This window comes from Rousettus aegyptiacus, unplaced genomic scaffold (assembly GCF_014176215.1).
Source record: "Rousettus aegyptiacus isolate mRouAeg1 unplaced genomic scaffold, mRouAeg1.p scaffold_m13_p_5, whole genome shotgun sequence".
In the NCBI taxonomy this organism is placed as follows: Eukaryota; Metazoa; Chordata; class Mammalia; order Chiroptera; family Pteropodidae; genus Rousettus; species Rousettus aegyptiacus.
In genome coordinates, this window is record NW_023416308.1 from 41,572,634 (window position 1) to 41,585,306 (window position 12,673).

General features: G+C 34.9%; 1 protein-coding gene across 5 annotated transcripts in view; it reads left to right on the plus strand.

Annotated features, from left to right (window-relative positions):
• Window positions 1-12,673, plus strand: part of SIK3 (SIK family kinase 3) — a 212,998-nt gene that overhangs the window by 104,675 nt on the left and 95,650 nt on the right. For all 5 annotated transcript variants that reach the window (XM_036220935.1, XM_016134918.2, XM_036220937.1 and 2 more), the window contains exons 2-3: window positions 4,540-4,656; window positions 7,941-8,004. In XM_036220935.1, coding sequence (XP_036076828.1) covers window positions 4,540-4,656; window positions 7,941-8,004 — 181 coding nt within the window. The remainder of the gene's footprint in view (window positions 1-4,539; window positions 4,657-7,940; window positions 8,005-12,673) is intronic.

The following is a 12,673-nucleotide window of genomic DNA, read 5'->3' on the forward strand; positions in this document are numbered from 1 at the left end:
AAAAGAATATTGAAAAATAAACTTATTTTAATGCTGCGTAATGTTTTCCCTTCTTTAAAGCATTCAGTCTTTTTACTGTATTCTATGAAATTATTATGCATTTATCTGCATACTAGTTTAAGGGAGTGCTCTTTCTGTTTTTTGGAGGAATTTTAGCATTTGTGGTCTTTGCATTTTCTTCCTAAGTAGCACTGTCCGTTTGTCATAGCATATCCCTTAGTGAAGAGACGTACTCATTTCTGATGGGTGAGGAGGAAGAGTGGTTTGTTTTGATCTTAATACTGAACTCTTCCTTGAGTCATTGGTATTTATCGTCACCTTATCTTGCCTTGAATGTGGTGTCAGGATATGCAAGTAAATTATTGCCTGATGTGAAGAAACCACTTTTTTTTCAACTTCATTCCCTATGAGCATTACTGTGCTCGCAAAAATGAGGTTAAGAGTTAAAGGAACTGTGGTTTAGAAGTGAGACTTAAAAGAGGGAAATGGCTATTTTTCCCCTCCTAAAATGAATAATAAAGAACTGTGACTTTAAATTTGGCACAATCTCAATTTAATTTTTATTTTGAACCACGCGACAATTGAAAAAGAAGTTTGTTGAATGGCAATATCTTGGGTAGGGACATTCTTAAAGACTCCCACAGTCTGTATCTATTTAGCAACACACTGTATACAATGCCTTGTTTAATTAATATTAGTGTCCATTTACAAAATCGTGCTCTTTGCAAGATAAAAGAACTATATGTACAACAAGCAAACTTAAGGAATACATGGTCTCTTGGTAATGTGTTAGATGTTTTCTTGGTATGCCTTTCATATGTGAGTACATGTATGTGATTCATAAATTTTCAACACCAATCTAAAAACATTCTTTGAGAGTTTATCTTTTATATACATGCCAGTTTACCTTTTGCTATAGACATTTAATTTTTCAAGCAATTGATGTGTACTTTAAGCTAAAACCTTTACAATATATCCTCCAATAATTTGTAGCAGTAAAAATTCATGATCCTTGATCTCTCTTCAGGTGTTCTCAAAATAATCATACCTGCTTGCCAACTACCCGACTTGGTAGTTTCTCTGTTTCATCAGTGTTTTTCCACTTTTTAGATAACCTCCACTTTCTAGTTTGCAGCTTAGGTGGGAGCTGAGCTTTAGGAAGTTGCCTTCTCTGTTAAGTGGTCCTATCAGGCATGTGTGCCAAGTGGCACTAAGTGTCTCTCTCTCTGGTGTTAGCTACTACTAAGTATGGATGAAAGAGGGGCTGGCCTGCCATGAAGAAGCCAACCACTCTCTCTCTGGCACAGCCCTCAGAATCAGGTCTTACTGTGGGTTCTGTCTTGTGGCTTAGTGTGACTTTCCTAAATGGAATGCAATTTTTTCCCAATTCCATTCCTTCCATGTTCTTTCCACATCAGCTGGAAGCAGCTAGTTGGTTCCTAATGCTGTCCACAAATTGTTAGCTATTTTGCTTCTTGAACCATCCCCCCCCCCCCCACACGCCCCAACTCTCCCCTCAAGTAAGGAATTGACGTGTGTCAGATTCTGGATTATGTTGCCTTGTGATGCAAATCCAATCCTTGCCAAGGAATGGCTGAATTCCAAGGCTTGATTTTAGAACAGTCAAATAAATAATAGCAGTACCTGTAATTAATGTATATTATATGTTTACCATATGCCAGACATTATACTAAGCAGGCTGCATGTGTTAGCCTGGTTAATCTCCAGCAACTTTTAATGTAGGTTTTATTGTTGCCTGCATTTTATAGATAAGGAGCCATAGGAAAAAATAACTTGCTCAAAGTTATACATTAAGAGATAATTCTAAGATTTTGAATCCAGGTAGCTGGACACCAGAGTCCTTCCTTTTGACACTCTATTCAGCTGCTAGGCAAAGCTTTACCTTTCCGTGTCTTGTTGAATCTTGAATCTCCCTGAAGAGTAGACAGGAATTTGATGTTTTATTTTTTTAAAACCTCCTGTGTCCACCTTCTAAGAACAGATTATACTTAATGCAATTTTCCCTGAAAAGATAAGAATACATTTCAATATGTAGAACCACATTCTCTTTATGTGAAGTTAGAAATGTAAAACTACATCCATACTATGCTACTGTCTTTATTAAATTAAAACTATTAAGTGCATAGCATATGTTACAATTCTTAATAGCCAGCTTCATCCTTATAGATGATTAGGTTTTCTCTTTACTTTTATGAAAGTCCTGTTGCCTCAGAATGCAGATGAAATTCAGAATGAGTCCACTGTGAATCAGGAAGTCCCACTGTATGACACTCCCAGTTACAATGTGACCCAATACTGTCTTGAGGGTGAAAAAGTGTTTAAAATACAGTCAAATGCATTGCAGGCACTCATTCTGCTCCTCCACCCCCTACCCGCTATTAACTTTTTCTCTGCCATCCATTAGTAGTGCTTCCCGACCTTTCGTGCACAATAATTGTTAATATTTTTCTGGGGTAAACAGATGAGGTTCCTTCAGACTGGAGGTGATCCACTGTCACCTATTCATGGCCTTGGGTATACCTGTAACCCATTTCCACAACAACCGTTGGGAAACACTCTGCTATAGCCATATGTCTGTGAGTTTCTAAGCTGATTATATGAAAGTACTCTGTAAACTATAATGTGCTATTCGTGTATAAGATTTTATTAATTACTATTAAGACCCAGATATTGGTTCTGTTAAAGAACACTGGGTACTGTGATTTTTATTTTATTTTATTTTTTTGTTTCTGGAACTGTTCTTAGAGAACCAGGTGCAGAAGCTGGACCAGTTGCTGGAATTAAGGTCCTGTATGTGACTTGGCACAGAAATGAGAAGTAGAAATGCTAGTGGTCAGGGCTCAGATGGTTCAAGACTTCCTATAGGAGATCAATCAGTTGGTGAGATTTGTTAACGATTCTGCTTTTTATCATAATATTTGCTACCCTCTTTTCTGCCTGTCTTCATTCTTTTCCCTTCTCGAGTTATGCTTTCTTTGCAAAATCTTTCTCCTAGGTGAAGGTCATACTCTATCCTCCTAGGTGAAGGTCATACTCTATCCTCTGTTCTAGCATTATTATACCTTACACATAGCTTGATCGATTGCATTTCCAGTGCTATACTCTTGTCTGTCTCACATATTTCTTTCCCTAATAGATTGTGAGCTCCTTGAAGTTAAGGCTGTATCTAATTAATTTTTTGTAGCTCAAGCTACACCCAGCTCATTTTATTACATTCCATTATTAGGCAGGGCTTATAGACTCTTTGAATGCAGACTTGTCTTCATGTGCCTTTCTCCTATTACTCCTCATTCTAACATCTGAAACAACTCCAAACTAAGTTCCTTTTATGCTGGTCATCATTCATTTAATTCATCTACCATGTATGTGGTTCCATACAGTATTTCTTTGAACTAAACATTTTTAGTGTTGATATTTGGCTTTCCAAGTTTTTCTTTTTTTTCTTCAGTAAGTGTTCTTTACCTCTCCCAGCATATAAAATCATAGAATTTTAAAAATTCAAAGTGGCTAGTATTTACCTAGTTCTTGCCCTTCATCAACTGATATTCATTGATTACATACTGATTGAGTAATTGAAACTGACATATAGAGATATTTTAGAGCACTACAATATTTTGAGTATTTCACTAAGAATAAAGAGGAAGTTTAGTTATAGCAAATTTTTTAAAAAGGCCTTCATCTTTCATTCTGTTTTAAAATGTATGTGCTGCTGGATTTCTTAAGAATAATGAGCAAAATAAAAAGGTGTTTTATCCTGAAGCAGTATATATACAGTACAGAAAGATCTTCAGATTTTCATAGCATTACCATTAAGAATTTGACTTTAAAGCCAAGCTACTAGGGCTTCAGTCCTGGATCTACCACATAGAAATGTGAATTACTTAATTTTGGGTAAATTTCTTAATTTCTATGTGTCTCAGTTTCCATATTTGTTAATCAGTTAATAGTAATATGGGATGTTGCGAGGTTTAAATGAGTTAATACTTGCAAAGCACTAAGAATTATGCCTGACACACAGTCAATGTGCAGTATATGGTAACTACTACCGCCACCACCACCGCCGCCGCCGCCACCATCACTGCCACTACCACCACCACGACTATTTTTGAGCTGTGCAAGCACCTGATGAGATGTGAAACACACCTTTGGAATTTCTAGTTGAACTTTACTAAATCATCACGTACTTATAATATAAGCTTCTTATCTAAATAAGAGGTCCTACATACCATTTTCTATACCAAAGCATGATCTATCCAGACTGTAACCATGGGATTTTACTGTAGGAACAAATTTAAGAAATGGCAGAAGACCCGTTAGCTTTTGGAGTCTGTTCCTTTGAAACCAAAATCCATTTCCTATCTTTTAAAAAGGTATAAATTCATTTTCTTCATCAACATTCTGTAAACAAAATGCTGGCAGCTTATGTTTTGTGGAATATAATGTTTTAAAGTAGATTTATTTTCCTTAATAAACTGCTTTTAATAATACATCAGAGTAATTTTTCTTCTCTGTTTTCAGGTTGCTATCAAGATCATAGATAAGACCCAGCTAGATGAAGAAAATTTGAAGAAGATTTTTCGGGAAGTTCAAATTATGAAGATGCTTTGCCACCCCCATATCATCAGGCTTTACCAGGTAGGGTCACTAGTGGTGTAGTATATGACAACAACAACAAAAAGACAGCCTTTGTAGAAAAGGTGGGCGGGTGAACATCTGCAACTCCTTTTTGTTTCTGTGTTCATATATTCATTCTACTATTTTCTCTACCCTTTTATTCCCCAACTTAGTAGTCATGTTTCTTCTGGCTATTTGCTACTAGGGTCTTAACAGGTAGGTGTTTTTAATTTGTTCTTTAAAACTTGGATGCCATTCTTTGCGAGAATTACACAAAAGGATTATTCAGAAGATGATAACTTATTTATTTTGGTCAGAATCCTCAAACAGAATGGGAAACCAAAAAGGAACAGAAAATTTTAGAGATGAAAAGCTAGACATGAATATGACATTTTTATAACATGATTTAAATACTAATTTTTGTGACTTTGTTATAAATTATTGCAAAGGGTATTTTAAGATGACTTCTTATATCAGTCAGGATCAGCCTCCTTTCTATTCTTGTAGGGTCCTGACTTAGTTTTTAGTTTTTCAGGATAGCATTTGATTATTTTGATAACCAAAAGATTCAGTTTGCGTAATGGAAGAGATTTCTAATCTAGTTTTCTTACTTTCCAAGAAAGATATGTATTCCATACCATCATCAAACATGATAACTAGCCTTACTGCAAAAGCAATAAATCTAATGGCCAGAATTTGAAGCCAGATAGAGGGGAGGATCTTGCCTTAGCAGGCTGATGGAAGAAATATTTTGGGAGAGATAGGGCTTTGAGGCACTTCTCAAATTGCATTGTGTTGGCAGCTATAAGCTCTGCCTCTGTATAGAGCCAGTCCCGCTCACTGCTTTCTACCAGAACAGCCATCACCTACTGCTGCAGGAAGTGGTCACCCACTCAGTTCATTTGCTGTCATTAGTTGCAGTAAATGGTTACTGGCCCAGAAACAGGGCCATGTTTAAAACTGGAGAAGTACATCTAAGGCACAATGGGCAAGCTCTCATAGTGTTAGTTTTATGGAAAAGAAAGCACGTTGTGATGTTAGTGCATGTGGTTAAGGCTATAGCTTTAGGGCTCTTCTCCGGCACCAGCTGCTCTCATAATGAAATGAATTAGATCAGCAGGAACAGACTTGTTGAAATTTATCAGACTAAATTATGTTAAACCACACCTACCTTGTGCCCCAGAAGCAAGCCTGTGAAAGCTTTCTGGTGTTGCCTGAAAACCTGTATCTGCAAACTCAGAGGTGTCTAATCTCTGTTTCCATCCTATCCTGATAGACTGAATAAACTTCTTGACCTCATTTTTAAAAAATAAGTCACCATTAAATAATTGTAGGGCTTCTTAGGCTGACCTTTCTTAAGAAGTTAACTTATATGTACTAATCTTATAACTGAATTCTGCAAATTTACCTTTCTTAACCAAGATTTCATTAGCCTATAAGAATTTCCATGCTTTCAGCCCTAGTTTTGAACAATACTCTCTTTTAAGTTTTAATTTTGCTCTCTGGCAGCTAGTATTGCTAATGGGAGATTCTGAGCTGCCAAGGTGAAAGGCTGTCAAATTGTCTTTATATAGTAGTTTCAAGGTAGTTTTTAGGATATCTGCTAAAGCTTCAGTCTCCTCAGGTTTATAGTGTGAAGCAAATATAAGTAAATATATAGAAAAAGTTTTTGAACTCCTAGAAAGTTTAATAATCAAAGAACATTTACAGTCGTTAAAAGGCCTGAGAGTACAAAAGGGTACATATGTGATGTGACTTTTACTTTTTTTCTTTTACTTTTTTCTAAACACCTGTCTATATTTAGAGCACTTTTTTTATTATATAAATCAACTTGTAGAGAGAGCGTAGAAGCAGTACATGTAACAAATAATGGGTTAATATCACCAATATATATGTGTAGTTTTTAAAAATTAAAGAGAAGAAAAGAATGACACAGTTATTAGATTAGAAAATTAATGTACCCTCATACAATGAAGTACCATGAAACCATTGAAAAGAGAGATCTAATACCTAATACTGTTACATGGTATTAATGCGTAAAGGTGTCAAAGATAAAGTAACTGGGAAATAATTTAACAAAATAACTGTGAAATATAGCAAAAGTCTAAAACAGTATTGCTCAATATGATAAACACTAGCCACACATGGTTATTGAGTATTAAAATGTGGCTACAGTAAATGAGCAGCTGAAGTTTTATTTTTATTTAAATTAATTTGGATGTAAAAACTGAAGCAGTTTACAATTAAAATTTTCAAAATAATATTTTTTACATATTGGGGTAAATAAATTTTATCAGAATTAATTTTACCTTTTTTTTTTTTACTTGTTTAATGTGGCTACTAGAAAAGTTAAAATCATATATGAGGCTTATTATATTTCTATTGGATAGCACTGCTCTAGAATGATATAGAATAAACTATTAACGGGGTTTACTCTGGAGAATAAAATGGAGGGGGTTGGGAAGAGGAAAACTTGTACTCTTTTGTTTACATACTAGGTATTTAAAATGTTTGTAATGAGCATATATACTGATATATGACTTTAAAAATAATGAAAAAGGTAAAAAGGAAGAAAGGACTGATAACACACTGTAACTAATAAAAAAAGCACAAAATATTAGCAAAATATAATTATATAACATTTATTATATTGGATTTATATAATTATTAAATGTTTGTGTAATTAAACATTTATTGTATGTAAAATATGAAAATTATGTGTAAAATATATATTAGCAAACTAGAGACCAGGAGAAAGTACAAATGAGTAATTTATATTATTCGAAATTCTGAATATTTACATTATTGTTCCTAGTTTTGAATAAATGGGTAGTGGAAAAGAACATAAAAAACATTTCTGTTTTTTAAAAAACACAGCCATATGTGATTTCTATGTAGTTTTTGAGTGATTTCGATTGTTTCATCTAAGGTGTTTTGTATTTTGGTTGGTTTTTTGAGCTTCAAGTGATTAATGTTAAATGTGAACTTTTTGGTTCTTGGCAGCTTCTTTGCTTCTCAGTTTCGTGTAGCTTAAGAGATTGCAGAGGCCTCACAGAACAACAAAGGGACTATCTCTTTCAAGTAGTAAATATTTCCCACTTTTAAGAACATGGAGCACTACCTGTTTTCCCCCTTTCTTCTTAGTAACATTTATATCTCTCTACTCCCACCAGTGTTTTAAGTCCCTTTAAACAGTAATGGTTATTAATATTTCATATGACAAAGGAGGAGTCATTAGTTTCTCTTCCTGTGATATCAGCCTGTCATCTGTGTCACTGTCTGTCACTTTCCTGCCTTTGCACCAGGTTATGGAGACAGAACGGATGATTTATCTGGTGACAGAATATGCTAGTGGAGGGGAAATATTTGGTAAGTACATTTATTGCATTCTTTAAACAGCTATTGAGCATACTATGGCAAACCTAAAATAGCTATTCGATGCCTCTGTCACTTGAGCAGCTGTCATTTGATGCTGTCCTTCAGTGCTGTCATTTTTTAACAACAAAGTAATTTAAATTATTTTTTATTCACCTATTTAAATTTCTTCACCATCTTATTTCCTTAGCAAAGGTATTTTGTTTATTTCAGTCAGGTGGTGACAGTTGAGATTAAAGATATCCAGGAACAAACATCCCTTCTGAACGTGGTATTTGAGAGTATTTCCTATTGTCAAATTCTAACTGGGGTTACCAATTGTGGCAGAACCTCCACAAGTGTGTGGGCTTCTGTTGTGTGAGAAAGAGCCACTTGGAGCAAACAATCTCACCCTAATGCATTCTTTAAAATTTGTTAAAACAACATGTAACCATATTCCTTACCATATGTTTACAGTTCCCTTGATGATTCTTATAATTTTGGAGGTTCTGTCTTCAGTAGCTATTTTTTTCTTGAATACTTAGCTTAGCACAATATCAAAATTGAACAGGAGAATTTGTTACCAGGAAATCTGACTTTATTTTACGAAGCGGTAAAAACTGACACCCCCCCCCTTTTTTTTTTAACAATGTTAAATGGAGCCAAGTAGAAGTAAAGGCTAATAAAACCTTCAAATCTAGATTGACATGTCTTTTAATATTTTTAAGTTTTTAAAATAATTTTTTATTTTTTAATTTGTATTTTTATTTTAAATTTTTCCTTTTTGCAAGTAATTACAGAAAAGGTTCTTATATACTTCAGGTTTATCTAGTTTATTTTGGGGGTCTTATTTTTGTTAAAATATAGATGGTAAGAACTTTTTATTAAATATTGGCACTTACTAATTTAAAATATATTTGAACGCATGAAATCACTTTTAAAGTGGAATCTTGTTAATGACTGGTCAGTTGTGACTATATGGATTTTGGAGTGTGTTAAATGTTCTCCGGAAATATTATACTTTTGTGTCTAAGAATCTTCAAAAGTGTGAATTGTTTTGAAAGGCAGTATCATTTCTTAATAATATTTTTAATTGACTTTCTGTGTGTGCTTATGCACAATGTTCATCTTGGGAGAAAAGAGACCATGTCATCTTAATGTTTATAATAATAAAAAAATCAGACACAATACACAACAGATCTACTTTGTTCTTTAGGAAAACAGATTTTAAAAGAATAGAAAAGATAACAGTCTCCTAGTCATAGATTCTTTGTGGGAATGTAGCTCAAGGCTAGGGGAAACAGATCTTGATGAGAAAGAAAATGACCTTAAGAAATCATTGTGAGTACAACAGAGAAATAACTGTCTCATGAGCTCTTATTTTAAAAACTATTTGGAGGCAGTTAGACCTGCTTTTGAATCAAATCTTTGCTACCTTTTGCTACTTTACCTGGAGAAAGTTACTAAATGATTCTTGGACTTAGTATCAAGGTCTGTAATATCTGAATCAGAGTTACAAAGATTAAATGAGATAGCATATATAGAACTCTAGTCCTTTGCTACCTTCACCTCCATGTTTAAGAACAAATAAGAGATCAGCTTCTGGCTTGATAGCATGAGGAGCTCTGCTGATCCACTCCCCAGTGAAAATGATTTTCAAAATTTCCCAAAGACCCAGCCATTTCAAGTTTCTGGAACTGGTCCTAAGGGTGAAGAGCTAATGAAAAACATTTATTCAAGATCATCTATATAAAAATTTGGTAAGCAATGAAAAAGTCTAGGGTTTTTTAACTAGTATTGCTTCCTCTTTCCCCCTTGTCAGCTCAGTGAGGTAGAGCTTCCATTCGGGTCTACTACAGTCTGAATACAGCCCCCCACCCCCTATGCCAGTCTCCCTAGTCTAGACTAATAGCTTTCTTCTCAGAGGTATAGGACATCAGCATTTCTCATCCCTCGCCCAGATACCTATTGCTGCTGCTAAGTCCTGGGTGAGTGCAGTTGAGGACTGGGGACTCCTTTCTTCCACTCAGGCCCAACTTGAGTTTGGCACACTGAGAATCCTGGAGTCCAGATTACTTTTGCCTCAGGTTGTAAGTTGTTGGTTCCATCCCAAGAGAGGCAGGCCGAGGTCTCAAACTGCATCCCCTTTCCCTCTTCTGAGTTCTTAGCTCCTGGAGTGGGAGTGTCACTCAGAAAGAACTTTGCCATGGTCCCTGTACCTAGCTTCAGAGACCTGGTTCAGAGATTTGTCCAAAGAGAGGAACAGACCATAAAACAGCTCCTAATTTCTTCCCAATGGGACTGACTTCATTCACAACAGAGAATGAAGTTCATACATGAAGACACAAGTACAGTGGAGGTTGTGACAAAAGTGATTTCAGAGGAGATTCCAGAGATAGGCTAAACTGTAGCCCAGCTAGTTTGCTGGAGAGAACCAGGAAATAAAGCACAAAGCCTTCTGAGGTCAGAACAAAAATCAGACACTGATCTCAGAAACTATTGTTTCAGAAAAACCAGAATTTGATTGGGTTGTTTGTAGACCAATTTATGTCTCCAGGGCATTATTGAAAACAGTGGAGAACCAGCTAGCAATTACTGGTGTTTAACAGCTGGGTGTGGTCAAGGAAAGACTGGAAGAGAGCCCTACCCAACTATAGTGCGTGATCCAGCGATCTGAAGGTAATTGTGGATATACCAAATCTGTGCCTCCCTGTGGAACAGCATCAGAAGCTGCTGGACACTATAAATGGGGGCATATACTTCACTAAAACAATCTAGCTAGTCACTAAACAAATAAACAAGCAATAACAATAGTATGCCTCAGAAGGGTAGCTTATACCAGTACCCAGAGGTGCTACAATATATTACCAAAAATGTCTAGTCTCCAACAACAAGAAAAAGCTACAAGGCATGCAAGGAAACATGAAAGTGTGACCTACACACTGGAATAAAAGCAGGCCACAGAAACTGTGGAGAGACTAGATATTAGATTTATCAGAAAAAGACTTTTTTTTAACTTTTTAAAAATTAAGTTTATTGGCATAACATTGGTTAATTAAATTATGTAATTTTCAAGTATGCATTATTATTTGACATCTGTATATTCTATTGTGTGTTTACTACCCGAAGTCCAGTTTCTTTCAGCTACTGTATATTTGATTCCCTTTACCCAGTCTACCTCCCCGCTCCTTCCCCACCCACTACCCTCTGGTAACCTCTAGTCTATAGTTCATGTCCATGAGTCTCTTAGAAAAAGACGTTAACCATTTTGACATGTTCACAGAAACAAAGGAATTCACAATTAAAGTATCAAACAAAAACATGATGAGAATATCAAGAGAAATTATTTTTTAAAAGAACCAAACAGAAATTATTAAATTGAAAAATAACTGAAATAAAAATATTCATTAAGGAGGCTTAAATGTAAATTTGAAGTGGCAGAAGAAGTGAATTTGTAGGTAAAGTGATAGATATTATGCAAGATGAAGATTGGAGAGAAAAATAAATTAAGAACAATGTACGGACCCTCAGAAATGTGGGATGCTATCAAGTGCAACAACATATGTATAATGGGAGTACCAGGAGAGAGAAAAAGCAGTAAAAAATATACAAGGAAATAATGGCTGTAAACTTCACAGACTTATTGGAAAACAGTAACCTGTATATCCAGGAAGCTCAACAAAATCCAAGTTAGATTAAATGCCAATAGACCCATACACAGATACATCATCGCATGAATAGTGAAGGTCAAAAATAAGAAGAAAATATTGGAAGTACTGAGAGAAAAATGATGCATTGCTTAAGGGGAATTCCATAAGATTAACAGTGGATTTTTCAGCAGAAACAGTGGAGGCTAGAAGACAACTGGCTAATATTTTAAAAGTGCTCAAAAAACGACGACAAAAACCAGACTATTCACCAAAATCCTATATCCGGTAAAGCTACCTTTCAAAAATAAAGGTGAAAGTCTTTCTCAGGTTATTGGAAACAGAGAATGTGCTATGCTGACAGACCCACCATACAAGAAATATTAAAGAAATACTTCAGAGTGAAAGCAGGTGACTTCAGATGTTAATTTGAGTCCACACACACACACACACACACACACACAAAAGAGCACCAATAAAGGTAATTATGTAATTATAAAAGAAAAGATGCACACTTTTTCTGTCTTCTCTTAACCTATTTATAAATCAGTTGAATGAAATTATATAATTACAAATTGTATATGATGAATTCTTAGGCCTATTATGGAATAGATATGTAATATACTTGCCAATAACAGCACAAGGGAGGCGTGTGTGAGAAAAACTGCATTGAGTCAAGGAAATCACTAAGATGTAAAGAAATAATTATGACAATGTATTGTTGGATTTGTAACATTAATTAATGTAATGTTTATTTAAAAATACTACAGAAGGAAGTAAAAGAAATAGAGCTAAAAAGGAATAATAGTCCTATCCAATCACTGGAATTAAGCTAGTATAAATCAGAAGCCCATTTGGATTAGATAAAATATACATGGTAAACCTAGAACAATCACTTAAAAAAAGACCCTCAACAGTTATAATGTAAAAATTCATTAAGTAAATTGAAATACTTCATTAGAAAATGCTCACTTAATGCAAAAGAAAGCAGTAAGGGAGGAATAAAACAACAAAAAAAGTGTGAAATATATAGAAAA